The sequence below is a fragment of the Leptonychotes weddellii genome, chromosome 14, assembly GCF_054177405.1.
Source record: "Leptonychotes weddellii isolate Sample4059 chromosome 14, ASM5417740v2, whole genome shotgun sequence".
In the NCBI taxonomy this organism is placed as follows: Eukaryota; Metazoa; Chordata; class Mammalia; order Carnivora; family Phocidae; genus Leptonychotes; species Leptonychotes weddellii.
This window is the reverse complement of record NC_138382.1, coordinates 80408099-80422925: the sequence shown is the minus strand read 5'-3', so window position 1 is coordinate 80422925 and position 14827 is coordinate 80408099. Positions and strand designations below refer to the sequence as shown.

General features: G+C 53.4%; 1 protein-coding gene across 2 annotated transcripts; it reads left to right on the top strand.

Annotated features, from left to right (window-relative positions):
- Positions 1-3583: 3583 nt before the first annotated feature.
- Positions 3584-12820, top strand: ZMYND19 (zinc finger MYND-type containing 19). Of its 2 annotated transcripts, XM_081804028.1 has the most exons (6): positions 3584-3736; positions 4828-4887; positions 5989-6095; positions 6739-6879; positions 11869-12049; positions 12224-12820. In XM_081804028.1, the coding sequence occupies exons 1-6, from the start codon at positions 3686-3688 to the stop codon at positions 12365-12367; spliced, it is 684 nt and encodes a 227-aa protein (XP_081660154.1). In that variant the 5' UTR covers positions 3584-3685; the 3' UTR covers positions 12368-12820. The 2 variants fall into 2 exon arrangements, with proteins under 2 accessions (XP_081660154.1, XP_081660155.1); XM_081804029.1 differs by lacking the exon at positions 4828-4887 and having other exon boundaries at positions 3617-3736.
- The last annotated feature ends 2007 nt before the right edge of the window (positions 12821-14827 follow it).

The window sequence follows — 14827 nt, the reverse complement described above, 5'->3', positions numbered from 1 at the left end:
ACACTTGTGAACAGCCTTCCTACACTGATTTTGGGCTTGCCCTGGTGACTTGCTTTGGCCAGTGGGATACTAGCAAGAATGATCAAGCAGAGGCCCAATAAATGCTTGCACAATGGGATTTGTCACTCAAAGCACAGCCTCCATGCTGGAAGGAAGTCCAGCTATCCTGCCTGGCCATGTGGGGAACCCTGAATAATGAGACATCACACAAAGACAAGTGACATGGAAGACAAATTAGGTGCTCCAGTGAATTCCCAGCTGAGTGCAACCAAAGGAGGGACCCAGCTGACACCATGTGGAACAGAAGACCCCAATCATAGAATTGCAAAAAATGATAAATCAATGTTGTTTTAAGCCATTAGGTTTTGGAGTGGTTGGTTTGCACAAAAGCGTACAGTCATCACCAACAGCCACAGCCCTCATGATCTCAGGTCCACACATCTCTGGCTACCACCTCCTGCCCTGCTAGCCCACTCTCTCTAGTGCCATGACTCCTGCAATTCTTGGGCCCCCACTGGGAACCCCAACCCATTGGCCCCGCCCCCTCTGTTGTCCTCTCTCCTTTCTTCATTCAGCTCTAACGCCACAGGCAAGCATCTGGGCCACTCTCTTTTAGAACCCCCCTCCGTTCCTGCTCGGCACAGCCACAGTCTTGGCTAAACCCGACCCTCCTCTTTCTCCTTGCCTTCTTTGCAGCAGCCTACATAGGCTGGAGAAAAACACACAGTCGCACTGACTAGCACCCTAAACATTGCTGGGCCATCCTACTGCCTTTTTCTACTTCTCTCCTAGACAGTTACATCACTCCTGGACCTCTCTCCTTGCCCTGCCAACATTTGCTCCCCTGTCCTCACTTTCAACTGATGACTTTGTTTTCTACTTATATGAGAAAGTAGAAAGTTCTCATCAGCAGAGAACTTCCCCAAACTCCTACCTCCATACCCACTTGCCTTCCAGAACTCTACATCAGACTCTCCTTTGTACTGAGCTGAACCACCCATGCTCCTAACTCCCTAGCCCTACCCAACTCCCTAGCCCTACCCTCGCCAGCGATTCTCCTCTATGGGATCACTCCTGTTGGTGAGCAAACATGCCGTCTCCTCTCCCAGTATAAAACCAACAATCTCTCCACTTCCCTTCTCTTTCCAGTTTTGGCCCCATTTCTCTGCTCCTGTTTTTAGCAAAAACACCTCAGAAGAGTTTTCTGTCTCACAGCCTCCAATCTCCTCTTATCACTCCCTTTTAACCCCTTAGAGAGATGTAGTCTGCCATCACTCCATCAAGAGCTGTACTTGCCAAGGCAACCAGTGTCCTTGTCTTGTTCAGTTATTAATTCCCGACCCTAACCTTACAGGACCTATCAGCAGCACCTGACATGGCTGATCCCTCTCTTTCACATAGTCTTCACTTGGCTCCCAAGCTACCACCCTCTCCTGGTTTTCCTCTTACTTGACATCTCCCTCTCTTTACAGGCTCCTCCTCTTTTCAACCTCTCTTCCCCCTTTATAAGGGAGTACCCAGGCTCAGTCTTTGACCTCTCCTTTGCTATCCACATTTTTTTTTTAAGATTTTATTTATTTATTTGAGAGACAGAGCAGGACAAGGGAGAGGCACAGAGGGAGAGGGAGAAGCAGGCTCCCCTCTGAGCAGGGATCCTGACGTGGGGCTCAATCCCAGGACCCTGGGATCATGACCTGAGCCGAAGGAAGACGCTTCAGCGACTGAGCCACCCAGGTGCCCCACAGCATTTTCTTCCAATGTGATCTCATCCAGCTGCATGGCTTTAAATACAACAAATGTGCTATTGAATGCCAAGTTTATACCCCAGGCTGGACAGCTCCCCTGAACTCTATACTCATATATTCAATTGTTTTGCAACCTTAACATGTAGCATGAACAAGAAATTCATTTTTATTTTGCTAAGCCACTGAGAATTTGGGGTTGTGACTGAAGCATAAACATGGCCAACCAGATTTCTACAGAACACTGGCCCCATGTGTCCAAACACCCATTATCTCTTGGCTAGCTACTTGTATTCACTTGCTAAATAGCCTTCCTGCTTCCAATCTTTCCCCCTAAACTACCGTGCCCATCAGCCAGCTTGATTCATGGAAAAACTGCTCCTCTATTCAAATCCTCCAATGGCATCATTTTTCTAAGTGTAAAAGTCAAAGTCCTTATACGAGCCTACTAACTCCCCTCTGGCCCCTCACATCTCTGATCTTGACCTGTTTCTGTCCTGCACTCCTGTCTGGTCACAGTGGACACCCCACTTTTTCAAACATCCCAGCTCAGGGCCTTTGCACTGGCTCTTTCCCCAAATGCCCACATGGCTCTCTCCTTACACTGTTCAAATTGATTTGTCAATAGGGCACTCCCTGCCCACCACCTTCCCGAGGACTCCAACCCCTAATGCTGACCTACTTGTTTCCCCCACAGCATTTATCACTTTCGCATAGGACTTATTTATCATGGGCCTTTTCTGCTTCCCTAACTGATATATGACCAGGGATTTTTGTTTTGTGCACTGGTGTAGTTTCAGTGGGGGGGTGTGGGGGGGGGTTGAAAGCCCAGCTGGAGTGTTTGTCAGGAAACAAGGGTGGTAGCCCCCAAAGTCCTCATGCCCTGGAGTGCCTGTTTAGGAAGGAGCTGGACCAAGCTGTTCAGCTGCTGGCACATCACCACACCTTCCTTAGTTAAGCAGCCTGAGACCTGGGGAAGGTTGGGGTAGCCTGAGGATGGGCTGTGTGGGGAAACCCCGGGCCACCGTGGTCCTCAGCTGGGCCCCTGTGAGGAGGTGGTGGGTGGCCAAGGAGGAAGGAGGGCGGGCAGGTGCCCAAGTCCTTTAGGCGCTTGGCTCCCCAGCCCCTACTCCGCAGCGCCTCCCACCTCGCGCCTCCTGCACGTTGTCCTGCAAAGGGGGTCCGTTTACGGGGAGCCGCAGCGAGTCCCGCAGAAACCCCAACCTGCAGGGCCCTCCCGCCGGCCCCTCCGCGAGGGGTCGAAAGTCGGGAGCACGGTCCGAGTCGCAGTCCCGGCGTGGGGATGCGAAGCTGGGCGCGAGACCGGGGGCCGCCGGGCTGGTCGCGGGGTCGGAAGCTAGGTGCGGAGTCCGGGGCCGGGCGTGGGGTCCGGCGCTGGGTCCGAGCCTAGAACCGGCAGCGGGGAGCAAGGAGCCGAAGTCCGACCTCCAGCACAAAGCTTCCCGCGAAACTGACGTAGCGCGGGGCGGCCGCGCAGGCACCGCCCCCGGCCGACCCCTCCCCCGCGCTCCCTCCGCTCCTCAATGCGCCGGCGCACTCTCCCTCCTCCCATTGGCCACGGCGAGGCGGCGCGCGCCGGCAGGCGCAGTGCGCGCCCCGCGATTGGCGGGTCGGCGGCGGGCGGGGGGTGTGTCGGCGCCACGCCCCGCCTCCGGCTCCGCTCGCGGTGGTGCGCGGGGCGGCGGCGGCGGCGGCGGCGGCGGCGTCGTCGGCGGCGGCGGCGGCGGCGGCGGCGCGTGGCAGGTCCGGCGGGCGCGAGGCGGCGGCGGCTCGAGCCCGGCCCAGCCTCGTCCCGCCTGGCCCCGACCCCGGCCCGCCGGCCCGGCCCACCCGGCGCGCCGCGGCGCCGCCCCGGCCCGGCCCCGGTCCCGGCCCGGCGCCTCCCGAGGGAGCGGCGCCGCCGGCCGAGCGCAGGCCCGGCCATGACCGACTTCAAATTGGGCATCGTGCGGCTCGGCCGGGTGGCCGGGAAGGTGAGCGGAGCGGAGCGCGGGGCCGGGGGCCGGAGCGCTGGGCCGGGGCCGCGGGGTCGGGGGGATGCGGGCCGGGCGGGCGGGCTGGCTGGCGGCGGGTCCCCGCGGGCCAGGAGGGGGCTGGCGGCCGCGGGCAGCGCAGCGCCCTTCCTAGGCGGCCCGCTCGCTCATTGGCGAGATAGTGTGCGTGCGTCTCAGTGCCTGGCAGTCCGTAGTGGAGTTTCGCGCAGGGTTCACGCTGCCAGCGGTGGTCGTGTCTGGACGAGCCTCGGTGGGCCTCCCAGAGCAGGGCCTCCCTCTGCTTCTCTCCCTTACCTGGCCCCGCCCTCCGCGTGTTCGAGGCTGGGGCTTCCTGGCACCTGTGGGCATTGAGGCTTGGCTGTTTCCAGGAGCCGGCCGGCCGTGCAGCTGCTCCAGCCACGGACCTTACCCTGGATGGGAACCCTGTTCCCATCACCAGCGGCGGAAGCTTCTGGTGGGAGAGAGGAGCAGAGGCAGTCAGATGAAGGTAAAACCGGCTTAGATCTTAGAAAAAGGCTTTCCAAGCAAGAATGAGACTAGTCCGTTTGGGGGACTGTTTGCTGCCTTTCCTGCAAGAGGAATGTGGCTTTTTACCTAAGGAAGGGTGGGCTCCCCGTCAGCTCTGAGACCCCTTCTAACTCAGTGACTGGTTGTGTTGATATCATCCCCTAGAACTGTTATTTGGAACACTTCAGACAGAAAACAAACAATTCAGTGTGTACTGCCACCCATCTTAATAAATAAACGTTAATTGAAACCTTCTGGATGTTCTGCCTCAATCCAGGGCCCCTTCCTCTCTTCTGCGGAAGCCGGCCTCTCACATTAGGTTTATTGGCACGTTAGAACACACAGCTTAGAGGTTAGCCGGCTCAGTGGCACTTACGGTTTAGGCTCCTGTGGATGGGAAGTGAAGCCTGATACCCGCTCCTCTGGTACAGTCTTGAGTGGGAAATAGCCACCGGCTTTTTGGGGTAGGCTGCCTCATGTAGCCGGAAGGGGCCATTTCTGTCTGTTACTGATACTTTGCTGTGACCCTGAAGGTAACGTTTTGAAACATGGTTAATTTCCAGACCAAGTACACACTGATAGATGAGCAAGATATCCCGCTGGTGGAGGGCTACTCCTTTGAGGTAAGGGTGGCTGTTTCTCTGCTGGCCTGCTTCAGTCAGTGCCGGGGAGGGTCAGGAGGGATGGGTTTTAGCCCCTGTGAGGGCAACCTGGCTTTCACTGTCCAGTGGAGCCCCCCCACCACCACTGTGATGTTGGTCCTCCCCCACTTTACCCTGGTGGCTGACTCTTTCTGAAAACAGATCAAATTGTGTCATGTTTGTGATTGAATGTTCAATTGGACAAGCTCTGACTCCCTAGGAGACTGTCCAGTGCCACCTCACCTTTCCTCTGGCCTGGCCCCACCGTCCCTCCTGTGCCCTGGTGCTCTCCATTCTCATCGTCCTGAGCTCCCTTGCCTTCTGCTGTTCTCTGCTTGATGAGCTTCTGTTCACTGGCCAGTCCTTACCTACCGGCCCCTCCCCTTTGTAAATCCTCCAGGAGCCTGTGGACCCACTACACTTTCATCTCAACCCCTCATGCTTTTGTAGTACAGATGACCCTTGAACAACATGAGTTTGAACTGCACAGATTAACTTAGATGTGGGTTTGGTTTTTTTGGTTTTGGGGTTTGCTTTTTTTTTTTATAAACATACTCCAGTAATTTGTTTTGAAAATGTTTTCTTTTCTCTAGTTTTAACTTCTTGTAAGAATATAACACATGATACCTGTAACGTACAAAGTATATGTAATTAGCTGTCTCTGTTATTGGTAAGGTTTCTAGTCAAGAGCAAGCTATCAGTAAAGTATCCGAAAGTTAAAAGTCATATGTGGATTTTCAACTGTGTGGGGGTTCAGTGTGTCTTACCCCTGTATGTTCAGGGGTCAACTGTTAGTTACTTGTTCAAGGATTTCTCTCACTGAATTGTGGAGTTTTTTCTAAGAATAGGAAAATTTATTTCTCTGTGTCCACAGTATTTTGCAGAGTGGTTTGTGAGTGTGTGCTTGTTGGGATACAAGGCTGGCTTCCATGTCTGGGAGCCTCTGCAGAGCCCTGGGTCCCAGAAATAGGCCTCATATATGTGCCCTGGCTTGTTTGTTTCACTTCATTTCTTTAAGAGGGATTCAAAATGTAGCTGAGAATAGGAGGTTTTTTAACAGACCTTTTCCTTGTTTTTTCTCAGGCCCGGATGGAAGTAGATGCAGATGGAAATGGTGCTAAGATATTTGCGTATGCCTTTGACAAAAACCGAGGAAGAGGGTCAGGAAGGCTCCTTCACGAGCTGCTGTGGTAGGTATTTTCCAGCTGCTTGTTTGCCATTTGGGTACTGCGTGAGCCCTGTTGTGTACAGGGTGCATGGAGCCTGTGGAGCAACCTGCCCTTGTTGACAGAAGGTGCTTTCCCCGAGTCCTGCTCCCCGTACCATCCCTTACTTACTTTTGTGTCATTGCCGCAACCCAGAGGAATTGCTCATTTGCGTATTGTACCACTGATGGAGCAGCCTAAAAGTGCACTTGCTGCTCAGCTACTTGCTCCAGACACAGCCTCCTCTGGGGTAGGGTGGGGTCTGCTCCCTCTACCGTGTTCTTGCTGAGCTTGTTAGTGGGATGTGAGGAACGACCAACACCTCTCCTTGGCGTCCATGGTGGAGTTCCAAAATGCTTCGAAATACTCAGGTGAGGTGTTCTCTAGGCTGTGTGTTTGATAGTTGGGGGTTCCATCCTGGCTTCTTGCAGCCTAGCTCTTAAATCAAGGGCCTGAACTGTCAACATGGTCCATCTTGTTTGGCCACAGACTCACATACTTGGATTCCTCTCAGCAGCCTTGCTCCTGACTGTCCCCATCAGTGTGGCGAGGGGCCAGTTCAGACCCCATGGCTGAAGTGTTTGGGAAGGCCGGAGGCGGCTGATTGCGAGAGTTGTCTGTTTCCTAGGGAGCGGCACAGGGGAGGCATTGCTCCCGGGTTTCAGGTGGTGCACCTCAATGCTGTGACTGTGGACAACCGCCTGGACAACCTACAGCTGGTGCCGTGGGGCTGGCGGCCCAAAGCTGAAGAGACATCCAGCAAACAAAGGTGGGTCTCCTCAGGGCCTCCTGAAGCCAGCGGAGGTGCCTCCGGGGGGAAAGCCCTCCTCCAGGCTCTTGTGTGTTTTCATTTGTTTTTGTTTTTTGAAGATTTTATTTAGCACCTGGGTGGCTCAGTCGTAAAGCGTCTGCCTTCAGCTCAGGTCACCAAGCCCTGCATCGGGCTCTCTGCTCGGCAGGAAGCCTGCTTCTCCCTCTCCCATTCCCCCTGCTTGTGTTCCCTCTCTCGCTGTGTCTCTCTCTGTCAAATAAATAAATAAAATCTTAAAAAAAAAAAAAAAAGATTTTGTTTATTATTTGAGAGAGAGGGAGCGCATATGTGCAAGAGAGAGCGAGGGAGCACAGGGAGAAGCAGGCTCCCCGCTGAGCAGGGAGTCCAACGCAGGGCCGGATCCCAGGATCCTGGGATCATGACCTGAGCCGACAGCAGCTGCTTAACCGACTGAACCACCCTGGTGCCCCATCCTCCAGGCTCTTGTTACCAAGAGGGCTCATGTCTCTACTCTGCGTTCTGATGCTTCTGTGAGAGTGGAGACCTTGGTTATTTTCCCTCAGAGTGTGGGACCCTTGTTTTCTTCATGGGAGTGGGATACCATTTTGATGGTTATATTTTGGGTTGGTTCTCTAATGATTGGCTCTAGTGGGGAGAAGGGTTGTCTGGGCTGGATGCTTGCACATGAGCAGGACTTCTGCTCCATACCCCTGAGAAAAGTTGGACGTCTTTATCTTAAGGATGCCCCTGTACACACACATGCGTCTTTTTGTCATGCTCTTTGTCTAAACACTTCACCTAGGTAGTGGTTTAAAAGAAGCAAGACATGGGGCACCTGAGTGGCTCAGTCGGTTAAGCAGCTGCCTTTGGCTCAGGTCATGTTCCCCGGGGTCCTGGGATCGAGCCCCATGATGGGCTCCCTGCTCAGCAGGGAGTCTGCTTCTCCCTCTGCCCCTCCCCCCTGCTTGTGCTCTCTCGCTTGCTCTTTCTCGAATAAATAAATAAGTTCTTTAAAAGAAGCAAGGCAATGTGGTTTGGGGACTCTGCTGTTCAGCCTCCACCTCTGTGTGGTCCTGAGAACAGTGCTTCTGCTCAGGATAGCATAGGTATCCCACTTGGGCAAGTAGGATGCTGAGAGCAGTTCCCATGGCCCCAAGAACAGCCCAGGTATGAGCTTCATGGAGCCCTTGGGAAGAGCTGGGGAACCAGTAGGATGGGAGTTGGGAGCTGAAATGAGCCAGGATGTTCTTGGCCATGTGTACATCATCTCTGGGCTCACAGGGTCTCTCTGGGGTTTGTGCATGCCCTCGGGCCTCTGGGAAGCCTCTTTCATCAAACAAAACAAAGACAGTGTTATCAACAGAAGGGTAAGGGCAGCGCAGAAGGCAAATCAGCGTCCATAGATTTTCTCCTGGGTTGTCCAGCATGGACGCTTGTAAAGTGTGAGCACTGGGACCTGCCCCTACAACACCAGAGAGGTTTCCCCACTGCAGACCTAGAAGGCACTGTCTACCCCTTCACCCAGCAGTGCATCTGCTCCTTCCAGGACCTCTGGGTTATGAAGTCTGTCACTTTAGGCCTTTGTGTGACTCATGGTTTGGCCAACCTGTGGCTGAATGTTACATTTACTCATCTGAACACCCTTTATGGTTATAAGATAACCACAGTTGGGAACACGTTTGGGAAAGGGTCCATTACGCCCCAGGCTACCCTGTCCAGTGGTCTCTGTCGGGTCATGGCCTGGCTGCCCCCATTCTCGGCTAAGCTCCTCCTGGGAAGCCCAGGACTGAGGCTGTGCTCTTGAGGCTCTCTCCTTTGTGACCTCCGAGGAGCCGATCTAGTGGTGCCATCCTTAGTTTGTCCAAGGCTAGGGATTTAGACCCTCGGCAGTGGTCACACCATTTGTGGGTCAGAGCCAGCCTGAGTGCAGCCCGAACTCCCAGCTGGCCTGGGCATTATGTGTCCTTCTATTTCTCAGCTGGTGGCCTCCACATGGCTGGTTCTTATGGTGGGAATCGGCCTGTGAGGCCAGGAATATGGCACCATGGATTCTCCCAGGCCTGCACATCCCGCCTGGCTTTCCTTCCGTGTGGGGGCCACAAGGGCGGCTCATCTGTTGGGGGAGGGAAGGGCCTCTTTGTCAAAGTGTGTTTTCTTTCCTTGCTGCTTTTAAAAGCCGGCTGGGGCCAAAACTTGCCTCTGTCTTATAGGACTTCATTGAAGGGCTCAGAAGGCAGCCAGCAGCCTCCTACCTCCTGACTCTTCCCTTTGAAAAACTTTTCTTATTCTGGTAAAATGCATATAAGATTTACCATCTTAACCATTTTTTTTTTTAAGATTTATACATATATATATTTTTTTAAGATTTTATTTATTTATCTGACAGAGAGACAGCAAGAGCGAGAACACAAGCAAGGGGAGTAGGAGAGGGAGAAGCAAGCTACCCAACGAGCAGGGAGCCCGATGCGGGGCTCGATCCCAGGACCCTGGGATCACGACCTGAGCCAAAGGCAGACGCTTAACGACTGAGCCACCCAGGCGCCCCAAGATTTATATATTTTAGAGAGAGAGTGTGCATGTGTGAGAGTGTACCCAGGGGTGGGTGGGGCAGGAAGGGGCAGAGGGAGAGGGAGAGAGAATCTCAAGCAGGCTCGGGCTGAGCGGGAGCTCCATCCCACAATCATAAGGTCATGACCTGAGCCGAAACCAAAAGTCAGGCACTCAAGTGACTTCGCCACCCAGGTGCCCCCATCTTAACCATTTTTGAATGTTCAGTTCAGTGGCATCGAATACACCCACATGGCTGTAAAACCATCCCCACCATCCATCCGTTTTTCAGAACTTTTCCATTGTCCACCCAAACACAGACCCCCTCCCATCCCCAAGCCTCCACCCTCTCGTTCTCCGTTTCTGGATCTGATTTCTCTAGGGCCTCCTGGGAGTAGAATCCTGCAGGATTTGTCTTTTTGTGACAGGCTTATCTCAGCACAATGTCGTCAAGGTCTGTCCGTGGTATTGCCTTTGTCTGGATTTCCATCCTTTTTAAGATTGAATGATAATCCATTATATTTATATACCCCATTTTACCTATTTGTGTGTTGACGACAACGGACACTTGGGTCATTTTCGTGTTTTATCTGTTGTGAATAATGCTGCCGTGAACATGAAAGTACAAATGTCTCTTTAAGATCCTGCTTTCAGTTTGTTTGAGTATATGCCCAGCAGTGCAATTGCAGGATTGTAGGATAGTTTTATTTTTAACTTTTTGAGGAACCACCATAATGTTTTCCACAGTGTCCACCATTTTAAATTCCCGCCAACAGTGCGCAGGGGTTCCAGTTTCTCCACATCCTCGCCAATACTTAGTACACTCTGGTTTTCGTTTTGTTTTGTTTTAAGGAATAGTCATCCTAAAGAGTGTGAGGTGATATCTCATTGTGGTTTTGATTTGCATTTTCCTGATGATGAGTGATGATGAGCATCTTTTCATGTGCCTGTTGGCCATTTTTACGTCTTTTTATAGAGGAGTGTATTACGGTCTTTTGCTTATTTTTAGAGATTTATTTATTTATTGGGGGGTGGGGGAGGGAGAGAGCAAATCTCAACAGACTTCCCACTGAGCATGGAGCCCAGTGCTGGGCTCAGTCTCATGACCCTAAGGTCATGACCTGAGCTGAAATTAAGAGACGCTTAACTGACTGAGCCACCCAGGCTCCCTTTGCCTCTTTTTAAATCTGGTTGTTTGGTTTTTTTCTTGTTGAGTTATGGGAGCTCTTTATATATTCTGGATATTAATTTCTTATCAAATACATGATTTGCATATATTTTCCCTCATTTTGTGGGTTGCCTTTTTAGCTCTGTGGATAGTGCCCTTTTTTTTGTTGTTCTTCTAAGTAAGCTTCAGGCCCAACATGGGGCTTGAACTCATCACCCCAACATCAAGAGTTATGGCCTCTGATGAATCACAGACTTGTACCCCTGAAACAAATAATACATTATATGTTAAAAAAAAAAAGAGAAGATAGTCGGAAGGGAAAAATGAAGGGGGTAAATCGGAGGGGGAGACGAACCATGAGAGACTATGGACTCTGAGAAACAAACTGAGGGTTCTAGAGGGGAGGGGGGTGGGGGGATGTGTGAGCCTGGTGATGGGTATTAAGGAGGGCACGTTCTGCATGGAGCACTGGGTATTATATGCAAACAATGAATCATGGATCACTACATAATGTATGGTGATTAACATAACATAATAAAATAAAATTAAAAAAAAAAAGACTTATGGCCTCTACCCTACTGACTGAGCCAGCCAGGCGCCCTGAGGTCTTACGTTAAAGTTCTTGATCCATTTTGAATTAATTTTTGTATATAACCTAGTCTCTCCAGGCCTGGCCCCCATGGGGGTGGTGGGGTGAAGGGGGTGTTAACCTGCTCCTTTGGAACCCAGCACCAGGGCGGGCTGCTGACTGACTGCACTTGTCCCACCCAACCTGTACTCCCGTAGGGACTGTTGGGGCGCCTCAGTTCTAGCGTCGGGTGGGATTCTTGAGTTGTAAGCTTCTGGTCCACTAAGGACATAGAGCAGCTCACAGCATCGAAGGGCAGGTGGCCGGGGCAGAAGCACGTGCCTCTGGGGCCATGAGCAAGGAAAAGGGCTTCGAGGCCTTGCTCGGGTGGCCAGACTTGTCCGGGTCCCTGTCCTGAGACCCCATGTTCTCTCTGCCTGCCGTGTGCCTGTCAGTCCCAGATTTGGGGGGATTGAGGAGTGAGGTAGACATAGCCCTGCTCTGTACCTTTTAGTGGGTGGATACCTGATGTCACACAGAGATAAGCCCCACTACATAGTGGGGGAGGGTGGCCAAAGAAAAGCCAGGTTGTCGTAAAAACCAAGCAAGGGTAACAGTTTGTCCTGGAGTCATGTCATTGTCATGTCCCTGCTTTGACCGTGTCTGGCTGGACTGTACCGAACCGTCTGCTTTTCCTTTCGAGGGAGCAAAGCTTATACTGGCTGGCGATCCAGCAGCTTCCCACTGACCCCATAGAGGAGCAGTTCCCCGTCCTGAACGTGACCCGGTACTATAACGCCAACGGGGACGTGGTGGAAGAGGAGGAGAACTCCTGCACCTACTACGAGTGCCATTACCCTCCCTGCACGATGATCGAGAAGCAGGTACCAGTGCGGCCGCGAGGGCTGGCCCACACCCCGCTGTCCTAGCCCCTCTCCAGCGTGGCGGCTTCAGGGCATGGGGGTGCCGGGTCCTTTCTGGTTGGGACGTGGCGTCTGCCCCACAGCCGGCCCCCTGGTGCGACGGCGAAGCCACGGTGGTTGTGTGTGTGCTTTCAGCTCCGCGAGTTCAACATCTGCGGGCGCTGCCAGGTGGCCCGGTACTGCGGCTCTCAGTGCCAGCAGAAGGACTGGCCAGCTCACAAGAAACACTGCCGGGAGAAGAAGCGCCCCTTCCAGCACGAGCTCGAGCCAGAGCGATGACCGGGCTTCCTGAGCTTCCTTGGGCGCAGCAGACACGACTGGTGGTTGACCTGAAGGTGTGAAGAAGCCGGTGACGTGCACCCAGGGCCGCCGCCACGGAGGCCCCTCGTCGTGGGTACTTTGTGTGGGCACAGCGCTCCCCGCGGTGTTCCGCTCCAAGCAGAGACAGCTGGGGAGGCTCCCACCAGGACGCTTCTCATTATTTATATGTTAATATGTTTGTAAACTCATGTACAGTTTTTTTGGGGGGAGGCAGTGGGAGGGTTAGAAATTACAAATAGAATCATTTGCTGTAATTCTCAAATGGCAAACGGTCGGGCCACATGTTTAAAAAGTCTAAAAAGTGTCACGTAGCAGAAGCTTCTCCCGGGCAGCTGCAGCCCCGAGGAGCGCGGCCTGCATGGGGCCGTATCTCCAAGGCACAGTAAAGGGGTGGAATCATCAAGTGCCTCAGCCGTTCTGTGCTCTCCTTTTTGCCTTTAATGCCGTCGAGGTTTATTTTGGAATGAATCAAGGTGGTCCGGGCGTGGGGGGTGGGGGTTGCCTTTATTCCTGGGTTGAGAGAGAGGAGGCAGGCAGGGAACGTGAGACCAGACTGTGCTTGTCCCGTGGCAGGAGTTCCTGGGGGTGTTGGAGTAGGCAGCCCCATTTAGTGGGCATGGAATGTTCTCGGCCCTGGCACAGGTAAATTCTCACCTGGATTCATGCACTGAGTGGCGGAGCTTCTGCCCAGCAGACCTCCTGAGGTCCTGCCTGTGCATTGGAGTAGCCAGGGTGAGTGAGTGCTGCCTCCCTGTCTACTCTGCTGGGCTCCCTCTCCTAGGGAGCCACAGGTGTCCGAAGGCTGGGCGGTGTCTCCTCCACCTTGCAGAACCACCTGAGGGCAATGAGCCAGGCTCTGCGCCTGGGAACTTACTGGTCTCCAGATCCAGCCAGCCAGCCAGCCAGCCAGCCAGCCAGCCTGCTAGAGGCTTTACTTCCTGGGAAAATGAAGGCTGGCCAATCCACCTGACTGTGTGTCCTGGGCCATCCCTTTCCCCATGTTGGTCCCAGGGGTTCCTGCTACGCTGTCCCTGGTGCAGCTCTTCTGTCATCTTCAGTGTGTTCCATCTGCCTTGTGTGTTTTCATTTCCCTGGCTGGGGACAGCCTCTTGGTGTCCCCGGTTTGTGAGTTGAGCTTCTGGTAGGTTCTTTTGCAGTCCTGGGGCAGTATGTCTTGGAGAGCAGGACTGGGGAAATCAGGTGAAGACAACATACAGGGCACAGGAGGGCTCATTCCTAACTCCGAGGGAGGGTCTCTGAAGGTGAGAGAACCCCACCTGCTCCCCTTTGCCAGTCTGTGGGTTAGGTGCAGCATATTTTCTAGGCCAGGGACATCTTTGCTCCATAGGTGAGGTCTACTCTAGGTCTCTCCTGACCCTATGTTGAGTAGTAACGGGGGCTCAGAAACCTACTGGGGAGGGGGATATGTGTGACCCAGAGAGACAGTCCTGCAGACAGCAGTTGGCTTGAGCCCTTGGGACGTGCCGAGGGCTGGTGTAGGCCGGCATGTTGGGGTTTGGGTGGGCTTCCAGGCTCAGGGCCTTGAGTGTGCGCAGGCAACGTGCTTTCAAACAAAGGCTCCTGGGGTGAGGAGGCACCAGACCAGAGGCTGGATTTTGCCTGTGTTCTTTGTGTGTGGGCACTTCAGCCTGTCTGCATCCCCTGACCCGCACACATTGTCCTGTGGTCAGCTACTCATCAGAAAATTACATCGAAAGGTCTCAGTGGCCCCATAGGACAGCGCACCAGGTCCTGACACACGACTGGTCTCTTCCACGTCCCATGGCTCATCTGGAATAGCATTGGCCGAGGCGTTGCTGTCCACTGTGGCTGCTTCAAGCAGGTGCTGCAGCTGGTAGCTGTTCCCTATCCAACTGGGCTACTCCCCTGGCCTGTGTGTTAGAGACCCCCCCCCACATCTGTGCTGGGGAAGTGGGCTGGAGCTTGGAAGGTGGCCACAAGGTTCTAAAGCTGCCTGTGTAGTGACTCCTTCCCTTTGCTTGCATCATTGCTGTGGCCCCCTGGAGTGGACGCTGTCATGAAGGTGCTATAGGATCCATAGACCGCTCTCAATCCCTGTTTGCTTCCCTTGTCCCTTCTCTGATACCAGCCCCTGGTTTCTTTTCTCCTCTGATGGCCCCCAGTCTCTTGATCTTTGTAGCTATGCATCTGAGAGTAAGGTTAACATTCAGATGGTTAAAATAAGGGACTTGTGTAATTGTGGAGCTGCTTGACTTTTAAGATTTTTATTTATCTGAGAGAGAAAGAACATGATGGTGGGCGGGGGGAGGCAAAAGGAGAGGGAGAAGCAGACCCCTGATGTGGAGCTCCATCCCAGGACCCTGGGATCATGACCCGAGCCGAAGGCAGACACTTAACTGACTGAGCCAGCCAGGCGCCCCTGACTTTTTTTTTTTT